A 23,945-nucleotide genomic window follows, 5' to 3' on the forward strand; every position below is an offset into this window, starting at 1 on the left:
ATTTATATGAGCCAGCAATTTTAACAATAAACATTTTAATGGGCATAAATATGTAAAGCTCAATTGATCTCTGTTGACATTTTAAAAACGCTTTAGCTTTGCTCGCCTTTTGTGTTGAGCCGAGACACGCTATTTTTGCCACAGTGAATTTGTGTAGTATGATTTCTGTAGTATATTTTTAAGACCATTTTGTGATTTGCTGCTTCCTAAAAGAAAATCCATTACTTCCAGCGTTTTTTGTTCCAGGAAGTTTCGAATATAAAAGTAAATACATGGTTTATTGTTCCATCATCTTCTTTTTCTTTGAATTCTATGGAAATGAATTCAAATATTACTCTTGGAAATGAGATATTTTTACTCCAATTTTACACTGCCCACGGAACATAAAGTACACTCAATTTGATGAGAGAGAAATTCTGAAATTCAAATCAGTGAAATGCAGCAGAATGTCGTTTTATTTTGTGTACGTGAAATATAGCTAGTCAATGATATTTTTGAAGACAGCAAGATTAGTGTACAAATTACAAACGGTATATTGCCTATGTGTATTAAAACTATCGCATGTCCCAAACTGAACACAATATCAACCAAGTTTAAAAATGTATAATCTTTATTCAAAGATATAGATGTATACAATTGCTGACACACTGTATTAGTGAATGTAAGAAATTCATTAAAATCGTTAATTGTTAAACTTTTGATTCAAAAATCATTAATCAAGCATTGCAAAAGATCACAAAAGCATAGACAGTAAATGAAAATGAGATTCTTGCTAAATTTATTATAAAGTGTATGCAGAGCACAATGTAAAAGGGTATTATTTGAGGCAAGGGATGATTCGAAACATGCTCTTCTCTATAACTTGTTGTCTTGAGAGAAAGGTTAATTAGGTTAAGATTATACACTGTAGTCGTTTGTCTTCCATGATGTCAGCATTGCCAATAGCAAATATAATTATTGTATTGAATGGTCAATTTTAAACTATAATCAAGCAGATTTAAATTATTTGGTTGTGCAACAGCGTAATTTGTACCAGTAACACAGCAATACATTTAAAAGTCCTGGAATTCTATTTCATAACATGAAATCCTAAGAATGGCTTAGAAATGTTATCATATCCACCATCAAAATATTTCTCAAGAACAGGCCAACGTTTGTGGTAGACCAAAACAACAGATTCACTGCAATGATAAATATTGTTTACAACAGACAAAAAAGCGAGCTCTTTCAGTAAATAGTTAACTCCTTCTTCTAAATCGATGGTTTTGGTTTGAAGGTTGAAACCATTTTCAATCGACGCTTTTTCACGACCATTTTTAAGAGAAAGTAACGCATCTTTGGTACATTCCACAACATCTTTTTGAAATGTGTAATTTTCCTCATATAGACGTTTGATACAAGTTAAAGCATCAATATATGGACCTGAAACTTCAACATTCTCACTCCAATTGATAAACTGAAAACGACCTTGACCATTACATAAGCAGATTGTTTCGTTGCATTTATTACGCACGCGATTTGCTTTCACTCTTGCCGATCTTTCAGGATTTGAACTTCCAATTGCTCTGTAATTATGCTCGGATATTTTATCCGTAAGAAACAGTAAGATCTAAAAAAAGTTCATAAAAACAAAGTTCGACATCATGTTAACGAGCTAGAAATCCATCACTTTATTCAGTTAATCAAAAGAGAACTTTTACTTTTTGTGTGGAATGATTTTGCGCGAAATCGAACAAGCTTTTAAGATTTTGAACATTATGGTATTGTGGATTGCCAGGACTAATACCCAAAATTATTGTAGAGTCTTTTCCCAAGTAAATTCTTCCATTCTTTAATGTGTTCGATTCTTCCATCTTCACTCTTGTAGCAGAATGTTTGAAGTGTTCTGAGTAACGTTAGGCAGGCGATCTAAGACCTTAAACGTTTCGGTGGAAATCGTGTAACGAAATGCAGGACATTATGTCATAAAGCTGAAAATATTTGAGCATTATTCAATTGGATTCCCAGAATAACAACGGTTCTCCTTTTACACGTTTTAACTGAGATAGAAACGAAAAAACATTGTGATTATACTTATGACGGTACACTAGTAACTTTTCAGAATCTAACTTGTATTAAATAGCTACAAAAATTAGGAGTAATGATAACTACTTGCATTTTGGTCAAGAATATCGATGCAACCTTCGTCACGTTTTAATGAATTTACAAAGTGCTGCTATGCCTGCATGTGGTGCTAAAATTCACTCTGGATTATTTAATGGTACATGGATGTGCAGGCATCAACAGCATGCATGCACGTGCTTTTATCGTTGATCTATTTGTTTCCGTGTGCAGTAATAGCAGATCACTATGTTTAGCATATTGTGAGGTCTTCGACGCAGTCTATCTAGGCAGGATTTACCACGAGACAAAAGTGGAATTTGCCACAGAAGTCGAACTTTAGAGAAACTCAAATTTTGATGTGCCTCACCCATATTTAAGTACACATCACTTTCTGTTGTGACACGGATAAAGTCCCTTTTCGGGGATAGTTTATTAAAATTCAACGTTTCTTTCTCAGAATTTTTCAGTCTTCCCAGTAATCATACGATTACAGGCCATCAACGACATGCTATAATTTATGAGGCAATGGTTGATTGACTGTTAAAATTAATATGTTTCTAAGAAGTGTGTTACCAAGAACTCTAATTGCAGGAAAACATGCGATGAATTCCGAATTATTTACCACTTTCAAAAAGTCATGTGATCAAATTGTGTCGCTATATACAACAATCATTTGATTTTACGCATTTATTTGAAGTCATCAGTATAGCAGCTGCGAAGAACAACTCTATCACGATACCATTATGGATCACTCTATCTCAGCATTATTTATAGCATCAGTCGTACTAGCTCTGCCAATAGTGTATAAGACATTGCAGGTTTGTAAAATTCAGGTTCAATTTCTTTTTTTTGAATTTATTTCTGTGACAAGTAAATACTTCGTTCTGTGACAAGTAAATACTTTGAATCACACCAACAAATACCGAACTGGAAGATAATTCAATCCATTTCTTTGCTTTAAGCAAAGTTATTTTAACAGTAGTCGATGACTTGCATGCAAACGAGTTCCAAAACAAATGTTCGTTATTTCATTGTTGCGTCTAAAACATCTATGAACAATCATATGCACATTTACTGAACTCTCGAGGAAGTCTGTGAGAAATATCTCAAACATCTTGAATGCCCACCTAAAGTTTCATCACTCAATAACTGGCGATAGCGTTTAGACTAAGCTTATATGGACTGTAGAACCACCGTTACACATTATTTTACTCAAATTTGCTCTGTCTTTACAAATAAGCCATACATCTAAAATATTGGAAAGTTTGACAGTTAAAGTAAAATAGATTTTTCTGGTGCAACTTAAATGAAGTAACATTCATGGCTATCGTTTCTAAATCACGACAAGTAAACTTTCTTGTGTGATTTGAGTTAATGAAAATGATGCTCAAATTGCAATAGTTATTGTCTTGTTTAATCGTAAAGACACTCAGATGGCATGCTTTTCAAAAAAATTGTGATTTACTTGAACAATTTAAAATACCCAACGTCAATTTATTTTAAGAGATTTGAATAACTTCCGTGACGATGTTGAAACAGACTGTGCAAGCTACGACGTTTTTCAGTTATAAATTTATACTGCATTTTCAAAATTTCATAAAGCATGCATGTTTAGCACTAAATGAAAGAGATGATCATTCTTTTCAATTTATCATTACTGTAAAGAATATGCAAGATTCAGAATTAACCACTCTCAAATCTTTAACTGTCGGACCATATACCAAATCATGTGCATTGTATAAAGCTGTATTTTTATAAGCTTTGTCTAGCAAGTGTAAACTATAACTGAGCTTTGGAAGATCACATGCTAGATAATGGTTTTGTTTATATCATATATGATTCAGTGTCATTTCTAATTGTACAAGTGACCAAAGCCTGCCATTTAAAAGGTAGTTAGCAAACATGGGATTTGATGTTGCCTATTTACCCCGATGAAGACGGTAATTGGCGTCTCACATTGAAAAAAATGTCACTACAGATTTCGAGAACTTTCTAAATTCGGAAGCTTCATAAAATGTTCGAAATTGTTGAAGCAATAAGCTTATGAAGTTACCTAGGATTAACAAGAAGGCACTTTTTCCATATTCAGTGACAGCGCTAGATCAAAATACGTACGAGGAGTTACAAGGAAAAGAAGTGCTTTGAAAGGCACTCTGTGTTTTATGTAACCCTTAAAGTTTCTTAATGGACAATAGTGAGATGAAAATATTGGCAAACTGAAGGCAAACAATAAACAACAAACATCATGATTTCAAGCAGAATTTAATAAAATTATGTCTACATAAAGATAAACACGGAGAAAGGCAATTTTTTATTAAAGTTTCAATGAAACAATGCCCACGGTTCATTTACATTGAGCATGAGTATTTTAAGACATCTTTCCATTCCTTCTGCTAAAAGCTCTAGATACCAGTTACTGTATTGTCATCATAGATTTTTAAATTATCTGATCCAATCATTGCATTTCTGCCGGACGTATCCACAAATAAACTAACACCTTTCGCAAAATGAAAACATCTACTTTATTTAAAGAAATCGTTGACATTGAAAAAAACTTGTAGCTACTGATTCTATGATATTAATGAGGAAGAAATGTTATCAGAGCTCTCCTAAAAACGTACAAGATCAGTATACGTAGTCATCACTTCGAGCCAGCGGTGTCAGCCAGGAGAACAGCTCCCCACACCCCCTCCCACATAGTTATTAGCCTATAAAATAACATACTTTCCAGATAGACAAATGATATAAGCGTAATAACTATAACGTTGTCACTATTGTGGTTTTTATTATGATTATCATCATCAATGAAACTTGTGTTCTCTGGGTTCATTGAAAGTTGTTTTTATTCAAATGAATCTTCTACAGTGTGTATTTTTCCACATTTGTAGGTATGTCTGGTATTTCTTCTAGCTCGTTGGAAAATAGAGAAGGGAAATTAATGCCAGGAGAGCTTCCAAAATTACCATTTGGTGATTTTAGTCAAGTTAATTTCTTTGGACGTGAGCTTTCTAAAAAACATGGACCCGTATATTATATCTGGAACTGTTTGACGCCCGTCGTGTAAGTAGGGCTTGTCATTTTAGTTTCTTGCTTATCTGAACTTTCGCTTTGTTTATTACCAATCATCATAATGACACATTAAAAAGAATAAGAGTTGTTGTACTCCCCTTTCCTTGCAAGGCCAGCCATCATATTTTGACATTCAAAATTAAAAATTTCCATTCTAGAATTTTATCTGATGCAAAAGCTATTCGTAGCTTTTACACAGATCACTATTCACACATTAGAGAAGCTGACATGTTTTGCCTTGGAGCTGTATTCGAGAGTATCTTTGGTCGTTGCATGGCCACAAGCCACGGGAGAGACGAGGTGAAAAGATGTCGAGGACCTTTCGAGAAGTACTTTTCAGCTTCTTCAACAGTTAATCATATGAACGTAATTGGACGAGAGTGTAAAGATTTTATTCACACCTTGAAGCAAGGACAAGCCATAAATCTTAAAACATCTAGGATGGAAGATGTCACGCTTCGAGTGATCGTGCATTTAGTATACGGAGGAGAAGTACTCGAAAAATACTTTCATAAAATCATTGAACTTCAAAGTATGCTTGAAGACGCAGTTGCTGACATTAGTCACGGCACCACACGTCTACCTCTGTACAAAAAAGTGAAATCGACGACAAACAGCAAAGTAAAAAGGTTTAATGAAGCATGGGCAGCCTTTAATCACGACTTGTTTGCTTTATACGAAAAAGGAAAGCTTACCGGCAAAGATGGCTTCTTCTTTGACTCCATGGCTCTTCTCAAGGGAAACGCTTTGGGGATCGATGAAGAAGAGGTAAAATAATCTGCTCAAGTTAAGTTGATTCACAAGAGATACATTTTGAATTCGTAATACTTATGATCAATTTTAATTTTTAATGATCGATACTTTTAACGATTAGTCACAGGGCGAGTACAAATTGTATTTTCAATGTGAACATGCGACCTATATTCATTAGAATGCGTAAATTTTCTGGCAATCTTAGATAATCCTTCACTCTAATGTCAAGATTTACCGTCTTAAAAATAATCAATAGTCATTGACAGGAGAAGCGCTTGACCGATTCTCGAAAGCACAACATTTCAAAACATATTTATGAGCACCTGAAAATTAATTGAAAATAAGCATTTGTGTCCTAGAAGCTCAGTGACTACCAGCACACATTTGCCGATGGTATTTGCATCGGTGATAATAGGTTTGTAACACACCTGCCGTTGGCATTAAATGTAATTTTATTCCATCAATTCTCACAGTTCCTTCAATCATTGGATGAGATTTTATTGTTGAACATCGATGTAAGTTTTGCCGCGACATCATTTGCAATAGCAGACCTTGCAAAGTACCAGGATATCCAAATCAAACTCCGAGATGAGGTAGACAACCAATTGAAAGGATTGGAACCGAGTAGTTTTGAAAACTTGGAGAAGAAACTACCGTTCATGGAAATGGTTCTGAAAGAAAGTGCACGAATGCATCCAGCGTTGGCGCTCAGTCTACCAGAAAAAACGAAGAAAACCACTGAATTGGCAGGTTTCATCGTACCTAAAGGGGTAAATGACTTTATAACCTCATAAACAGATAACTTTTTAATGTTTTGTTAGTTTTCACTATTCTTGGGTTAAGATTGATTTTCAATAGGTTATGACGTATGATAGACAAATCAAAAAGCTGAGAATATTCGATTACAAAAAGCTCCTATCCGAAAAGACTTAGTTTAAACAATTGAATTTTTAAGTATGAATCTGGCGTATCCCCAAACTCCATTCACCCAATTAGCTTCAAGATTCCCACTCGCCTCACTGGCAAGGTTTTATAATATTTATATATATTTATAATAATTATAATAATTATACGTGGTTTATTTACATCTTCCAGACAACAGTATGTGTCGATACATATTCACTCAATTACTCTGAAACGTATTGGGACAATCCGGAGGTTTTTAATCCGGAGCGATTCGCTGCTGGAAAGAATCTTGTACCTGGTTCATTTTTCCGTTTTGGTTTGGGTCCAAGGAAATGTTTGGGATATCGAATCGCTTTGGCTATCACAAGGATCGTCGTTGCCTCATTTATACAGCGATATGAAATACAATTGTTCGACAAAAATAGCTTTGCCCACGTTAAAAGCACTGGGATGCTATTTTTCACACCCTACTTAAGTCCTGATATAATTTTGAAATGTAGATGAGCAACGCAAGTATTTCTTTAAACTAAACTGCATTAAAATTACTAGATTCTCAAATTTGAATATAGCAGCCATAAAAAAATCAAAACACAAGCCTGGTAACATTTCTGTGCTGTTGGTTGCAACTGATTTTATGAATGTTAAGTTTAATTAATCATATTAAATATTATAAGAATAAAACACGTCATTTTAACTATTCAAAATTTTCTGGTCATTTTGTGGAGCATAAGGAAGAATTCATCTTGAGTGATAAGCTAAGCCCATTGGTATGAGACTTATCCCTTCGCCCATGATTAATTAGTAAAGCTTATCATCACCTTTATTATGTAGTACTGTTAATAGCCTTATATAAAGCTTTAATTGTAGCTTCGAGACAAAACCCTACGAAAAAATACACTGAATGTTGCTGATTATAATCTAAGTTATCGGCTATCGGATAATTATAATCAAAATTATTCGATATCCGATAATTATTAAACATTACGCATTCACACATATAACAAAAAAAGCCTTGTGACAACAAGCATCTTCTATTTATGTTATTCGTAATGAGCAACTAATTTTATGTATTTGGTCGAGCAATCACGTACTTTCAACGAGTCGTCACAGCAATACAATCAAAAGTCCTGGAATTCTATTTCATAACATGAAATCCTAAGAATGGCTTAGAAATGTTATCATATCCACCATCACAATATTTCTCAAGAACAGGCCAACGTTTGTGGTAGACCACAACAACAGATTCACTGCAATGATAAATATTGTTTACAACAGACAAGAAAGCGAGTTCTTTCAGCGAATAATTTACTCCTTCTTCTATGTTGAAACCATTCTCCATCGATGATTTTTGACGATTTTTTTTGAGTGAATGTAACGCAATATTTGACGACTCCATAACATATTTCTGAAAAGAATGACTTTCCTCATATAAACTTTTCATACCAGTAAAAGCATCAATATATGGACCTGAAACTTCGACATTCTCACTCCAGTTGACAAACTGAAAACGACCTTGACCATGACATAATCGGATTGCTTCTTTGCTTTTATTACGCACGCAATTTGCTTGTACTCTTGCCGATCTTTCAGGATTTGAACTTCCAATTGCTTTGTAATTATGCTCGGATATTTTATCCGTAAGAAACAGTAAGATCTAAAAAAAGAAGTTGATAAAAACAAAATTCGACATCATGTTAACGAGCTAGAAATCCATCACTTTATTCAGTTAATCAAAAGAGAACTTTTACTTTTTGTGTGGAATGATTTTGCGCGAAATCGAACAAGCTTTTAAGATTTTGAACATTATGGTAATGTGGATTGCCAGGACTAATACCCAAAATTATTGTAGAGTCTTTTTCCAAGTAAATTCTTCCATTCTTTAATGTGTTCGATTCTTCCATCTTCACTCTTGTAGCAGAATGTTTGAAGTGTTCTGAGTAACGTTAGGCAGGTGATCTAAGACCTTGAACGTTTCGGTGGAAATCTTGTAACGAAATGCAGGACATTATGTCATAAAGCTGAAAATATTTGAGCATTATTCAATTGGATTCCCAGAATAACAACGGTTTTCATTTTACACGTGTTAACTTAGATAGAAACGAAAAAAACATTGTGAGTGTTACATAAATAATCGCTACTTTTTGAGCAGCTGTATAGCGGTAAACTTAGACGGTACACTAGTAACTTTTCAGAATCTAACTTGTATTAAATAGCTACAAAAATTAGGAGTAATGATAGCTCGTTGCATTTTGGTCAAAAATACTGATGCAACCTTCGTCACGTTTTGGCAATGAATTTACAAATTGCTGCTATGCCTGCATGTGGTGCTAAAATTCACTCTGGATTATTTAATGGTACGTGGATATGCAGGCATCAACAGCATGCATGCACATGCTTTTATCGTTGATCTATTTGTTTCCGTGTGCGGTAATAGCAGATCACTATGTTTAGCACATTGTGAGGTCTTCGACGCAGTCTATCTAGGCCGGATTTACCACGAGGCAAAAGTGGCATTTGCCACAGAAGTCGAACTTTAGAGAAACTCAAATTTTGATGTGCCTCACCCATATTTAAGTACACATCACTTTCTGTTGTGACACAGATAAAGTCCCTTTTCGGGGATAGTTTATTAAAATTCAACGTATTCTTTCTCAGAATTTTTCAGTCTTCCCAGTAATCATACGATTACAGGCCATCAACGACTTGCTGTAAATTACAGCCTGTAATTTATGAAGCAATGGTCGATTGATGTTGGTTTAAACTAGCTACATATGGACTGTTAAAATTAATATATTAATAAGAAGTGTGTTACCAAGAACTCTAATTACAGGAAAACATGCGGTGAATTCTGAATAATTTACCATTTCCAAAAAGTCATGTGATCAAATTGTGTCGCTATATACAACAATCATTTGATTTTACGCATTTATTTGAAGTCATCAGTATAGCAGCTGCGAAGAACAACTCTATCACGATACCATTATGGATCACTCTATCTCAGCATTATTTATAGCATCAGTCGTACTAGCTCTGCCAATAGTGTATAAGACATTGCAGGTTTGTAAAATTCAGGTTCAATTTCTTTTTTTTGAATTTATTTCTGTGACAAGTAAATACTTCGTTCTGTGACAAGTAAATACTTTGAATCACACCAACAAATACCGAACTGGAAGATAATTCAATCCATTTCTTTGCTTTAAGCAAAGTTATTTTAACAGTAGTCGATGACTTGCTTGCAAACGAGTTCCAAAACAAATGCTCGTTATTTCATTGTTGCGTCTAAAATATCTATGAACAATCATATGCACATTTACTGAACTCAAGGTCCGAATTAGCGCTTCGCAAATCGCAAATTGCGAAGTGATTTCGATTTTGGCGAAATATTGCGAAGCAAATTTCGTAAAATTGCGAAGCTCATATCGCATTTCTTGTTATTTAATGTAAATTTGCTTACTGAAAGCACAGAATAGATACATACAAAAGCGCCACTCGATGTCGGAACCTTTGATGTTATTGTCCCCAGCATCCGGGAACTTTACACGGCGGCCATGTTTCCAGCCAGATAAATGCAGCCAGATCGCAATGTAATTTATAGTTCTATGGATGGGTTTTGGCAAATAAACCCAAATATTTCTATAGATTGGCCATTTTTTTGATATTTTTTGTGTGGATACAGTTAACACATCAAGCTCTCAACAATTTATCATTAATTCGACGTCCGTTTTTATAAATGAGGGTTTATTTACAAAGTAGATATGTATCTGACGAGATGCGTACTCGGTATATGGTTTGTCGTCAGTTTTAATTTTATCATATAAGAATTCTTCAGAGAATCTTGAAGACATTTGTGCTAACATTTGAAATCTCGGTCGTGGCTGAAACAGGTGACAAATCAAATTATCCTCCAGTTAGTTTATATATTGCAAACAACGTTTGGCAGGACATTCGAATCACCAAAATTGTCTACCCAGGTGTTTTAAACTATCAGAAGCGAAGCTGCATGGCCACTATGAAAGTCATCTGATGCCAAAATATTTTGTATTCATCACAGTTGTGACTTGTGAAGCTTGAATGAGTTTTTGAGCAAGTTGGAACATAAGCAGCAGCATGTTGGCCTCCACCAATAGAGTGCTTGAATAGCAATTTGTAAAACATATACTGCCATATGGTCCACATGACTTAACTTTGTTATTTCTGCCTTTTAAATTCAATCAGGAGATTATTTATATATTTGACATGGATGCTTATTGATGATGTGAGAAGTAGTAGTAGTTTGGTCACCCCTCCATGTGTGTCTCATCAAGCCAGCTTGCGAAGTTATCATCTGCTTTGTGCACTGTTGCGTAGCATGTGAGAAGTGAACATAAAAAAAGCTTCCTGAATGCTTTTGTGAATTGGATTGGAGTTGGCTCGGCACAGTTTCCCCCTGTTAAATGTTTTAAAAAAGTTTTCTGGTGTATCTGTGTTTCACCTTTTGGTAAACATTTTACTGTGTAAAGTATTATGATTTAAATAATGGCATTAAGAGTAACTATAACTGGTTTTTGTCAGAATAAGTTCCGTTTGTGACATGATTACTTACAATAAAAATTTTAATTTATTGAATGAAGTTATGGATTTTAGCAAAAATTAAATGAAGTTATTGAATGAAGTTATGGATTCATTCAATTTATGGATTCATATCAATTTATTGAATATGAATCCATAGTTATGGATTCATATCAATGAAGTTATGGATTCATAGAAGTTATGGATTCATATCAATTTATTGAATGAAGTTATGGAATTTAGCAAAAATTAAATGTTCGAGCCCTTTGTTGCAATAAGTTCTCTCTGCTGGTTGATCAATGCGGTAAATCAAACATAATTCTAATCATTTTTCACATACAATTGTTGGTCACAACTCACAAGTGAAGTTTAACCAAAGAGGTAAGCTGTAGGAGCTTGACAATATGTTTGACATAATGGCAAAGTTGTTAATTTAATTGTAACAATTTATCAATAACTTCATTCTTTAAAAAATTGTAATTTCATATATTGTTTATTAAAAATAAGACAACAAAAAACATCTTTATTTGTAAGTTAATACAAATTTGACAGACATGATAGCCACAGGAACTCAATATACAATTACAAATAAAAACTTTCAATTACAATTATGCAGACAAGCTACATTGCAAATAAAAAGCCCCGATTCAAGAATCAAATATAAATTAGTTAAGTCCAAATTTTATACTAATAACGTCTTCATCTGAAGAACGTTCTTTACGCATAGTAGGTCTTTTATCGCTTCTATCAAATCCGTTGGCCATTCTAATAGGAAACTCTTTACTAGAAAATACAGAAATGGAATCACACTAAATATATTTATTACTTTTGTCCTAAATTATAAATTCTTAGGGCAACTGCCGTTCAATATAAGAGACGTTCTAAACATGGATCTCGCATACAACTCAAGGCAAGAAACTATAAAACCCGTAAAATTATATTTGACGAACGTATTTTACAACAAAACTGTTTCTCACCTCATATGCTTGGTATTCTATCCGATGGCATTAAAAATTTTGTCCATAAGTGAATTTAAATTCGTCAAATTTTCGTAATACTAAACTCTTCATAATACTAACCTATATACATTCTGGCCAGTTTATCTGGCTGGAGTAATGGCGGACGCAAAAGATGCGCACTTGAGAACTGGGTACAAGTAGGGGACAGATTTTTCGCTGAGTGGCGCTCATTGAGCTCTATAAGACCTGGAGGGGCAAAGGGGCCTGGACCCCGTGGTCAAAAACATGGCGGTAATGGCGGATTTTGGTTGTCAAAACTTCCACTTTGAGAAAAATTTTTAACATTCGCTCCCTCCCGAAACGGATCTCTATTACTGCTCATAGTAATGACAACCAGCGAAAACAACCACGATACCGTAAGCATAAAATATTGAAAATAATGCTTCAGGTTTTTTGTGAAATAGACACACACATTTAAATGAGGTAAATCTACTGTAAAATAACGTATATTTTTTCAAGTAATGCTTTAGCTATATAAGAAATAAATATCAAACTGCAATCTTTACACTGTCAATGTGTTGTTAAGCTTTAATGCATAATCCCATGCGCATTACTTGTGTTTTTGACTGTTTGTGAACAGCTTGGTGCAACTGTCTTTCTTGAATAGATGGGTAAATCTTAGTTAAAATGTCCAAAAAGGAGTTTGAAAAAGTTAGCTTACCCCTACGACTTAAGTCGACTGGAAATATATTATTAGTAGGTATGCAATTTTTTGAGTTTTTTTTGGTAGGATTGATTCTGGATGTCTTATAAAGTATTATGATATTCTGTTAAATCTACTGAGAACTTATGAGGAAAATATCTTGAACTAGGAGAGCAAAAGAACGAAATTCAGAAATTCTATAATCATGTTGCTGGTTCTGTTTTGAGCCAACATATTAGAAACTGGATTGTTATTGACAACCATGGATCTACTACTGAACAGAACTACATTAATTTCCCATTGAAAATACTATTTCTTAAATCAAAGTGCATTGGTTTCTCTGACATAACACTTTTCTTAATGGTGCATGAAGGCAAACCTGTTTAAATATTATAATGTAGGTGAAGATATTTAGCATGTTGTATAATTGTTATTATACAGACATTATTTATAATATTATGGCCTTGTGTAATGTATGTCAAGAACTTATTAATTCTCAAAAATGCTAACCTTCTTGCACTACTTTTCTTTTGTGTCCTTACAAATTACAGTTACCTATACTAATTTTTTCTAGATTCAAACAACTTGACAAATTTTTGAATTTTACATTATGCCTTTGAATTTTTCTTTTTGTCTTTTGGTAAAAATATCAGTGAATGACGTAAAAATCAAGTTTATCTAAAATAGTATTTTGTACAAAGTAACTATACATAATTGGAAAAGTCTCATGTTGAAGGCAGATGTGGCTTCTTTTACTAGATTGCAACTCTTATTCTTTTAAATGATATCGTAATTCTTCAAAAGACATAAAAAGTTCTTTGCCATCAATTTTTGCTTCTTCCACATTCAACTTCATTGCAACCAATGCATCTTATGTGAATTTTTAATCACCTGGAATTGAAAAACGTATGCATTTTGTCAGATGATGCAGTACTGTATTTAATGTTTCATGCATGTCATGATAAGCTTTTCTTGAGCAAATATTTCAAGGTAGGAGCAAAATTTGGCACATTATTGAAAAAAGTAGTTTTTATCTTGATTTTGATGTACTAACCTGTTTACTACACTGTGTAACAAACAATTCATTTACAGAAACACCAGATGGCATTTATAAAACTTTTAGCATAAAGCAAATCTTTACACACCATCATCATGCTTGTCCAAATCTGTCAAATTGTCCAGGCTAGCTGTTTAATACAGGTAATTTTTATTGTACGACATGTACCAAAGAGCTCATTAATTAATCCTGCACTGCATTTGATTTCAATACAGCTCTGTCCTTAATATTTGCTTCATATTTTCAGAAAATATCATGAAAAATCCTCCATTTCAACTCAGTTGAAACAAGGAGTTTTAAGATATGCATATCTCGATAAGAACTGGTTGCTTTGCCTCGTCTAGCAATCGATTAAGTAAAGAACAAATAAGAATGGATAAACATAACTTAAATTATAACTTAGGAGTAAAACATTCACAAAATATATGCCATCACACTTCAAGTATTGACTTAAAACAAAACACTGAACACTTTAAATAGTAAACAATCTTACGTTGCTTACCGGTGTCATGAAATGTTTCCTTTCTGGCATTACAGCATCCGTATGCCAAACAAGTTTGCAGCATGTTTTAAAGATAAAATTTCTAAAAGTTTTGTGTTTGGCATTGATATTTTATATAATCGCAATTGTGGTTGTCAAATCCGGGTGGGCGAAAAATTTCATTTTATGAGCCCGCGTCTTTCCTGACTTTGACAACCAAAATCCGCCATGTTTTTGACCACGCGGCCGCGCGCTGATAATTTATAGTAATTTGGTTGACGTTTCCCCTCCAGGTCTTATAGAACTCAATGGTGGCGCTTCTGTATGTATCTATTCTGTGCTGAAAGCACTCATTTTATATTGCTGTGATGGATGGATGTGTTTTTATTATGCTTTGCGACCACTCCCTAAGTTTTAAAATACGTCAAAAGAAATATCAAATGATCAAATTTCTTGCACTATTTGCATAATTTCAAAGCGTTGCTATTTCATCATGCCTCTGGAATGTGACTAACAGGAATTTATCCTAAAATGGTCGCAACTTTTTAAAAAACGTCGCTACAATTGTAATATGAAACGTAACATTTTCAATATTATCTGAAAACGCGAAGTGACAAAGTCACAAACTAATGCACACTGCATACGTTAACGATGGCGAAGCAAAAGACTGTAGAAAATTGGGAGCGAGATTTAAACGTTAAATTGATCAAAAGTCTTAGTACAGATAAGAAAAAAGTAGAAGGGTTAAAATGTTCTGTCTGTGTGGAATTCTCCTCAACAATTTCTTCAATAGCTGGTTTTTCGCAAGCATGGATAGATGGGACAACATCTGTCAAATTAGATAGCTTGAAAAAACATGTCCAAAGTAAAGCACATCAACATGCAAAACGTCTTTTTGATCAGAAGTCCTTGGGCGAAACTTTTGGCGCACAAGTTGTTGAACGATCTCCAATTGGAAGAGGTTTGATGAAAATGGCAGAGATTGACAGGAAAGTAATGATTACTCGTTTCAACACTGCCTACTATTTAGCCACTTCAGAAAGACCCTATAGCGATAATGAGGGCATCATTACGTTAAACGAAATGAACAGAATGATTCGCAGTTCCAAATTCCGAAACGAGCGTGCTATGGCAAACATCACTGATTCAATTGCTGACAAACTCAAGCAGAAGTTGATGTCTGAATTGAAGAAAACACGCTATTTTTCTTTGTTGACCGACGCCAGCACTGACAAAGGCGTTTCTGAACAGGAAGTTTTGTATCTCCTTTTTATAAGCAGTGAAGGTAAATGCAATACACTGAACTGAATTATTTCGATTCTTGTCTTTAGATGCGTTATTTCTATTTTTTCAATGGACAGGTATCCCTCAAATAAGGTTTTTAGCAATTGAATCACCTACATCAACAAGTGCAGATGGCCTTAAGAAGATGATACAGGATTGCTTTTGCCGGTTTCACATGAACAATTTCCCAAGACAACTGGAACCTCACCAACCTTTGACAAAACGTCAAAAAATTACCAGGCATCAAGTGGAAGAACTTGAAGACGATGAAGATGAAGCAGGTACTTTTAAATGTTATAATTAGTGTTTTGTAAATGTAATACTTTATGTCGTAACATTGCCTTTTCTGTTTCTGAAGATGTTTCTTACCAAAAAATAAAGCTAAAAGGGTTTAATGCGTCCCGGAGGAAAGTAACGAAAACTTATGAAAAAATGATTAATGCTGTGTCTAGGAGTGTGCAAGGAAGATTTGAAGAGTTCCGAGAAAGTGTGGTGTTTAAAAATCTGCCAGTCATATTGGACTTTGCAATGTGGCCCAAGGACGACGAAGCACTTAAGCGGTAAGGGCACAAGGCAATTTTAGAACTGAAAGAGTTTTACCAGGCTTTACTTGTTCAGAATGGATGCAACATTGACAAAGTCGTCTCAGAATGGAATCGTTTGAAGGTTTGAATAGTAAATGCATCGTTTTCCTTTCGTATTATACAGTTGGATAACTGAATATTTCTTCTGCCAGTGCCACGTCAAAAGCTACATAGTTGGAGCAGAAAAAAAGGAAAAATATGTAAATGTATGGCAAAGCATCTGGGAAAATGTTATAATGCAAAAAGAGTGCAAAAATGTACTGCATATGATTGAATTGTTGCTCATAACACCATTCACGAATGCCAAGGTGGAGCGTTTATTTAGCCGAATGAACAGAATTAAGACAACTCTGCGAAATAGTTTGAGTACACAACGACTCGACGCTCAGCTAAGAATTGGTGAAGAAGGATGCCCGCTAGCTGAATTCAATGCGGAGGAAGCTCTCCAATATTGGCTAGAGCAAAAGATTAGACGCCCAAATGGTGCAAAACCACGAAAGTATCCAGCAGAAAGGCAATCAAAGTCAGCGTCATCTACAAACGTTGTTGATATTGCAGCAGCTACGCTTTCCGATTTGGAAGAGAACGAATGCGAGGATTTTAGTTTATAGTTTTTAAAATTAATAAAAAATATTGGCGTAATCATGTGCATTGTAAAAATTGCGAGAGGAAAGTAAATCGGGGGGGGGGTCGGTAGGAACTTATTCGAAAAAGTTGCGAAGCAATTTTTTTGCGATAATTCGGACCTTGGAACTCTCGAGGAAGTCTGTGAGACGTCCATGCAAACGAGTTCCAAAACAAATGTTCGTTATTTCATTGTTGCGTCTAAAATATCTATGAACAATCATATGCACATTTACTGAACTCTCGAGGAAGTCTGTGAGAAATATCTCAAACATCTTGAATGCCCACCTAAAGTTTCATCACTCAATAACTGGCGATAGCGTTTAGACTAAGCTTATATGGACTGTAGAACCACCGTTACACATTATTTTACTCAAATTTGCTCTGTCTTTACAAATAAGCCATACATCTAAAATATTGGAAAGTTTGACAGTTAAAGTAAAATAGATTTTTCTGGTGCAACTTAAATGAAGTAACATTCATGGCTATCGTTTCTAAATCACGACAAGTAAACTTTCTTGTGTGATTTGAGTTAATGAAAATGATGCTCAAATTGCAACAGTTGTTGTCTTGTTTAATCGTAAAGACACTCAGCTGGCATGCTTTTCAAAAAAATTGTGATTTACTTGAGCAATTTAAAATACACAACGGCAATTTATTTTAAGAGATTTGAATAACTTCCGTGACGATGTTGAAACAGACTGTGCAAGCTACGACGTTTTTCAGTTATAAATTTATACTGCATTTTCAAAATTTCATAAAGCATGCATGTTTAGCACTAAATGAAAGAGATGATCATTCTTTTCAATTTATCATTACTGTAAAGAATATGCAAGATTCAGAATTAACCACTCTCAAATCTTTAACTGTCGGACCGTATACCAAATCATGTGCATTGTATAAAGCTGTATTTTTATAAGCTTTGTCTAGCAAGTGTAAACTATAACTGAGCTTTGGAAGATCACATGCTAGATAATGGTTTTGTTTATATCATATATGATTCAGTGTCATTTCTAATTGTACAAGTGACCAAAGCCTGCCATTTAAAAGGTAGTTAGCAAACATGGGATTTGATGTTGCCTATTTACCCCGATGAAGACGGTAATTGGCGTCTCACATTGAAAAAAATGTCACTACAGATTTCGAGAACTTTCTAAATTCGGAAGCTTCATAAAATGTTCGAAATTGTTGAAGCAATAAGCTTATGAAGTTACCTAGGATTAACAAGAAGGCACTTTTTCCATATTCAGTGACAGCGCTAGATCAAAATACGTACGAGGAGTTACAAGGAAAAGAAGTGCTTTGAAAGGCACTCTGTGTTTTATGTAACCCTTAAAGTTTCTTAATGGACAATAGTGAGATGAAAATATTGGCAAACTGAAGGCAAACAATAAACAACAAACATCATGATTTCAAGCAGAATTTAATAAAATTATGTCTACATAAAGATAAACACGGAGAAAGGCAATTTTTTATTAAAGTTTCAATGAAACAATGCCCACGGTTCATTTACATTGAGCATGAGTATTTTAAGACATCTTTCCATTCCTTCTGCTAAAAGCTCTAGATACCAGTTACTGTATTGTCATCATAGATTTTAAATTATCTGATCCAATCATTGCATTTCTGCCGGACGTATCCACAAATAAACTAACACCTTTCGCAAAATGAAAACATCTACTTTATTTAAAGAAATCGTTGACATTGAAAAAAACTTGTAGCTACTGATTCTATGATATTAATGAGGAAGAAATGTTATCAGAGCTCTCCTAAAAACGTACAAGATCAGTATACGTAGTCATCACTTCGAGCCAGCGGTGTCAGCCAGGAGAACAGCTCCCCACACCCCCTCCCACATAGTTATTAGCCTATAAAATAACATACTTTCCAGATAGACAAATGATATAAGCGTAATAACTATAACGTTGTCACTATTGTGGTTTTTATTATGATTATCATCATCAATGAAACTTGTGTTCTCTGGGTTCATTGAAAGTTGTTTTTATTCAAATGAATCTTCTACAGTGTGTATTTTTCCACATTTGTAGGTATGTCTGGTATTTCTTCTAGCTCGTTGGAAAAATAGAGAAGGGAAATTAATGCCAGGAGAGCTTCCAAAATTACCATTTGGTGATTTTAGTCAAGTTAATTTCTTTGGACGTGAGCTTTCTAAAAAACATGGACCCGTTTATTATATCTGGAACTGTTTGACGCCCGTCGTGTAAGTAGGGCTTGTCATTTTAGTTTCTTGCTTATCTGAACTTTCGCTTTGTTTATTACCAATCATCATAATGACACATTAAAAAGAATAAGAGTTGTTGTACTCCCCTTTCCTTGCAAGGCCAGCCATCATATTTTGACATTCAAAATTAAAAATTTCCATTCTAGAATTTTATCTGATGCAAAAGCTATTCGTAGCTTTTACACAGATCACTATTCACACATTAGAGAAGCTGACATGTTTTGCCTTGGAGCTGTATTCGAGAGTATCTTTGGTCGTTGCATGGCCACAAGCCACGGGAGAGACGAGGTGAAAAGATGTCGAGGACCTTTCGAGAAGTACTTTTCAGCTTCTTCAACAGTTAATCATATGAACGTAATTGGACGAGAGTGTAAAGATTTTATTCACACCTTGAAGCCAGGACAAGCCATAAATCTTAAAACATCTAGGATGGAAGATGTCACGCTTCGAGTGATCGTGCATTTAGTATACGGAGGAGAAGTACTCGAAAAATACTTTCATAAAATTATTGAACTTCAAAGTATGCTTGAAGACGCAGTTGCTGACATTAGTCACGGCACCACACGTCTACCTCTGTACAAAAAGGTGAAATCGACAACAAACAGCAAAGTAAAAAGGTTTAATGAAGCATGGGCAGCCTTTAATCACGACTTGTTTGCTTTATACGAAAAAGGAAAGCTTACCGGCAAAGATGGCTTCTTCTTTGACTCCATGGCTCTTCTCAAAGGAAACGCTTTGGGGATCGATGAAGAAGAGGTAAAATAATCAGCTCAAGTTAAGTTGATTCACAAGAGATACATTTTTAATTCGTGATACTTATGATCAATTTTAATTTTTAATGATCGATACTTTTAACGATTAGTCACAGGGCGAGTACAAATTGTATTTTCAATGTAAACATGCGACCTATATTCATTAGAATGCATAAATTTTCTGGCAATCTTAGATAATCCTTCACTCTAATGTCAAGATTTACCGTCTTAAAAATAATCAATAGTCATTGACAGGAGAAGCGCTTGACCAATTCTCGAAAGCACAACATTTCAAAACATATTTATGAGCACCTGAAAATTAATTGAAAATAAGCATTTGTGTCCTAGAAGCTCAGTGACTACCAGCACACATTTGCCGATGGTATTTGCATCGGTGATAATAGGTTTGTAACACACCTGCCGTTAGTATTAAATGTAAATTTATTCCATCAATTCTCACAGTTCCTTCAATCACTGGATGAGATTTTATTGTTGAACATCGATGTAAGTTTTGCTGCGACATCATTTGCAATAGCAGACCTTGCAAAGTACCAGGATATCCAAATCAAACTCCGAGATGAGGTAGACAACCAATTGAAAGGATTGGAACCGAGTAGTTTTGAAAACTTGGAGAAGAAACTACCGTTCATGGAAATGGTTCTGAAAGAAAGTGCACGAATGCATCCAGCGTTGGCGCTCAGTCTACCAGAAAAAACGAAGAAAACCACTGATTTGGCAGGTTTCATCGTACCTAAAGGGGTAAATGACTTCATAACCTCATAAACAGTTTTGTTAGTTTTCACTATTCTTGGGTTAAGATTGATTTTCAACAGGTTATGAGGTATGATAGACAAATCAAAAAGTTGAGAATATTCGATTACAAAAAGCTCCTATCCGAAAAGACTTAGTTTAAACAATTGAATTTTTAAGTATGAATCTGGCGTATCCCCAAACTCCATTCACCCAATTAGCTTCAAGATTCCCACTCGTCTCACCGGCAAGGTTTTTTAATATTTTTTGTTGCACAAACGAAGAGTATAGAGTACAGAAAAAAATATTGGCAAGTAAATGCTTTTTGTCGTTCTACCTTGCCGGCGCTTGCAACCAGCGCTTGCAACTGACACGAACACAATTATCATGTAAGGAATAAATACGTAAACAGAAATTACTCAGCAATGAACAAATTTAGTTGATTAATTATAATAATTACACGTGGTTTATTTACATCTTCCAGACAACAGTATGTGTCGATCCTTTTTCACTCAATTACTCTGAAACGTATTGGGATAATCCGGATGTTTTTGATCCGGAGCGATTCGCTGCTGGAAAGAATCCTGTACCTGGTTCATTTTTCCGTTTTGGTTTGGGTCCAAGGAAATGTTTGGGATATCGAATCGCTTTGGCTATCACAAGGATCGTCGTTGCCTCATTTATACAGCGATATGAAATACAATTGTTCGACAAAAATAGCTTTGCCCACGTTAAAAGCACTGGGATGCTATTTTTCACACCCTACTTAAGTCCTGATATAATTTTGAAATGTAGATGAGCAACGCAAGTATTTCTTTAAACTAAACTGCATTAAAATTACTAGATTCTCGAATTTGAATATAGCAGCCATAAAAAATATCAAAACACAAGCCTGTAAACATTTCTGTGCTGTTGGTTGCAACTGATTTTATGAATGTTAAGTTTAATTAATCATATTAAATATTATAAGAATAAAACACGTCATTTTAACTATTCAAAATTTTCTGGTCATTTTGTGGAGCATAAGGAAGAATTCATCTTGAGTGATAAGCTAAGCCCATTGGTATGAGACTTATCCCTTCGCCCATGATTAATTAGTAAAGCTTATCATCACCTTTATTATGTAGTACTGTTAATAGCCTTATATAAAGCTTTAATTGTAGCTTCAAGACAAAACCCTACGAAAAAATACACTGAATGTTGCTGATTATAATCTAAATTATCGGCTATCGGATAATTATAATCAAAATTATTCGATATCCGATAATTTTTAAACTTACGCATTCACACATATAACAAAAAAAGCCTTGTGACAACAAGCATATACAGTATATTCACGTCTTCTATTTATGTTATTCGTAATGAGCAACTAATTTTATGTATTTGGTCGAGCAATCACGTACTTTCAACGAGTCGTCACAGCAATACAATTAAAAGTCCTGGAATTCTATTTCATAACATGAAATCCTAAGAATGGCTTAGAAATGTTATCATATCCACCATCACAATATTTCTCAAGAACAGGCCAACGTCTGTGGTAGACCAAAACCATATATTCACTGCAATCATAAATATTGTTTACAACAGACAAGAAAGCGAGTTCTTTCAGCAAATAATTTACTCCTTCTTCTAAGTTGAAACCATTCTCCATCGATGATTTTTGACGATTTTTTTTGAGTGATTGTAACGCATTATTGGACGACTCCATAACATCTTTCTGGAAAGAGTGATTTTCCTCATATAAACGTTTCATAGCAGTAAAAGCATCAATATATGGACCTGAAACTTCGACATTCTCACTCCAATTGACAAACTGAAAACGACCTTGACCATTACATAATCGGATTGCTTCTTTGCTTTTATTACGCACGCAATTTGCTTGTACTCTTGCTGATCTTTCGGGATTTGAACTTCCAATTGCTCTGTAATTATGCTCGGATATTTTATCCGTAAGAAACAGTAAGATTTAAAAAAAGAAGTTGATAAAAACAAAATTCGACATCATGTTAACGAGCTAGAAATCCATCACTTTATTCAGTTAATCAAAAGAGAACTTTTACTTTTTGTGTGGAATGATTTTGCGCGAAATCGAACAAGCTTTTAAGATTTTGAACATTATGGTAGTGTGGATTGCCGGGACTAATACCCAAAATTATTGTAGAGTCTTTTCCCAAGTAAATTCTTCCATTCTTTAATGTGTTTGATTCTTCCATCTTCACTCCAATAACAGAATGTTTAATGTGTTCTTAGTAGCTAATGATCGGCGAAATACTTAATTGCATTTATTACGCACGCAATTTGCTTGTACCCTTGCTGATCTTTCAGGATATGAACTTCCAATAGCTCGTTTATTATGCTCAGTGATTATATCATCGGTAAGACACAGTAAGATCTAAAAATGAGCACATTTCGACATTTATTGAAGAGAAGCATCATATTGGCAAGAAATAAAACGCATTTTTCTATGTAAAATAGTGCTTGTACTTTACCTCATCTTTGGAAATACTTTGTGCAAAATCGAATATTTTAAAATTTTTAGTATTGTATAATGTGGACTGCCAGGACTGATAGCCAAAACAATTGTAGATACTTCTTCTACATCTCAATGCCAGAGATTCTTCCATCTTCACTGGATATTACCAATCGAATGAACGATCTTGGAACCAAAAATAGGAAACTATTTTCAACAAGTTAACACAATGCTATTCAATGAGTAAATGGTTTTTCCCTAAACAAGAAAATAAGAATTATAATTAAAGATACTTAATTATGTTATATTACTTAAGTATAATTAAAGATACTTAATTATGTTATATTACTTAAGTATAATTAAAGTACTTAATTATGTTATATTACTTAATTATAATTAAAGATACTCATAATGATGTTATAAACAAAGATGATGAACACATCGTACGAGAAGCAATTTGAACAGCTGAGTTGTCTTTTTTTTTACCAAAAGTTTTACGCAATCTCTTTTTCATTCTGCAGGAGTTCATAACTTGTAGAGGCACAAAAAGTTAAATTCGCACGCCCGTATGCTAAAAGCTCCCTCACATTCACACTCATACTCCCTGAATAAGGGAAAGCGTAATAAGAGAGAGTGTGTGATTTTTACGATGCAATGATA

General features: G+C 34.3%; 5 protein-coding genes and 2 long non-coding RNA genes across 7 annotated transcripts; 4 read left to right on the forward strand and 3 right to left on the reverse strand.

The window, feature by feature from the left end:
• Positions 1 to 1,069: 1,069 nt before the first annotated feature.
• Positions 1,070 to 1,853, reverse strand: LOC124445165. The gene is made up of 2 exons (XM_046995871.1): positions 1,701 to 1,853; positions 1,070 to 1,609 (listed from the first exon to the last, which is right to left on the reverse strand). Exons 1-2 carry the CDS (start codon positions 1,851 to 1,853, stop codon positions 1,070 to 1,072), a joined length of 693 nt encoding a protein of 230 aa, XP_046851827.1.
• A 3,173-nt stretch (positions 1,854 to 5,026) lies between these two features.
• Positions 5,027 to 5,949, forward strand: LOC124445166 (cytochrome P450 monooxygenase verC-like; the record flags this gene model as incomplete). The annotated part of the gene is made up of 2 exons (XM_046995873.1): positions 5,027 to 5,163; positions 5,331 to 5,949. Coding segments are annotated over 2 exons (756 nt in total), but the record flags the coding sequence as incomplete, so codon positions are not given.
• Positions 5,950 to 6,315: 366 nt separating this feature from the next.
• On the forward strand, positions 6,316 to 7,335 carry LOC124445167 (cytochrome P450 monooxygenase gliC-like). Its single transcript, XM_046995874.1, has 3 exons — positions 6,316 to 6,330; positions 6,399 to 6,695; positions 7,021 to 7,335. The coding sequence occupies exons 1-3, from the start codon at positions 6,316 to 6,318 to the stop codon at positions 7,333 to 7,335; spliced, it is 627 nt and encodes a 208-aa protein (XP_046851830.1).
• A 2,404-nt stretch (positions 7,336 to 9,739) lies between these two features.
• On the forward strand, positions 9,740 to 21,815 carry LOC124446605 (cytochrome P450 monooxygenase verC-like). The gene is made up of 5 exons (XM_046997443.1): positions 9,740 to 9,888; positions 19,120 to 19,292; positions 19,460 to 20,069; positions 20,528 to 20,824; positions 21,300 to 21,815. Exons 1-5 carry the CDS (start codon positions 9,814 to 9,816, stop codon positions 21,612 to 21,614), a joined length of 1,470 nt encoding a protein of 489 aa, XP_046853399.1. The 5' UTR covers positions 9,740 to 9,813; the 3' UTR covers positions 21,615 to 21,815.
• On the reverse strand, positions 11,869 to 12,555 carry LOC124446607. Its single transcript, XR_006948490.1, has 2 exons — positions 12,357 to 12,555; positions 11,869 to 12,162 (listed from the first exon to the last, which is right to left on the reverse strand). It is a non-coding gene; the product is annotated as an uncharacterized LOC124446607 (long non-coding RNA).
• On the forward strand, positions 15,804 to 16,267 carry LOC124446608. Its single transcript, XR_006948491.1, has 2 exons — positions 15,804 to 15,864; positions 15,941 to 16,267. It is a non-coding gene; the product is annotated as an uncharacterized LOC124446608 (long non-coding RNA).
• Positions 21,711 to 23,199, reverse strand: LOC124445168. The gene is made up of 2 exons (XM_046995875.1): positions 22,875 to 23,199; positions 21,711 to 22,780 (listed from the first exon to the last, which is right to left on the reverse strand). The coding sequence occupies exons 1-2, from the start codon at positions 23,026 to 23,028 to the stop codon at positions 22,263 to 22,265; spliced, it is 672 nt and encodes a 223-aa protein (XP_046851831.1). The 5' UTR covers positions 23,029 to 23,199; the 3' UTR covers positions 21,711 to 22,262.
• Positions 23,200 to 23,945: the final 746 nt, after the last annotated feature.

The sequence above is a fragment of the Xenia sp. Carnegie-2017 genome, unplaced genomic scaffold, assembly GCF_021976095.1.
Source record: "Xenia sp. Carnegie-2017 unplaced genomic scaffold, XeniaSp_v1 HiC_scaffold_22, whole genome shotgun sequence".
Taxonomy (NCBI): domain Eukaryota; kingdom Metazoa; phylum Cnidaria; class Anthozoa; order Malacalcyonacea; family Xeniidae; genus Xenia; species Xenia sp. Carnegie-2017.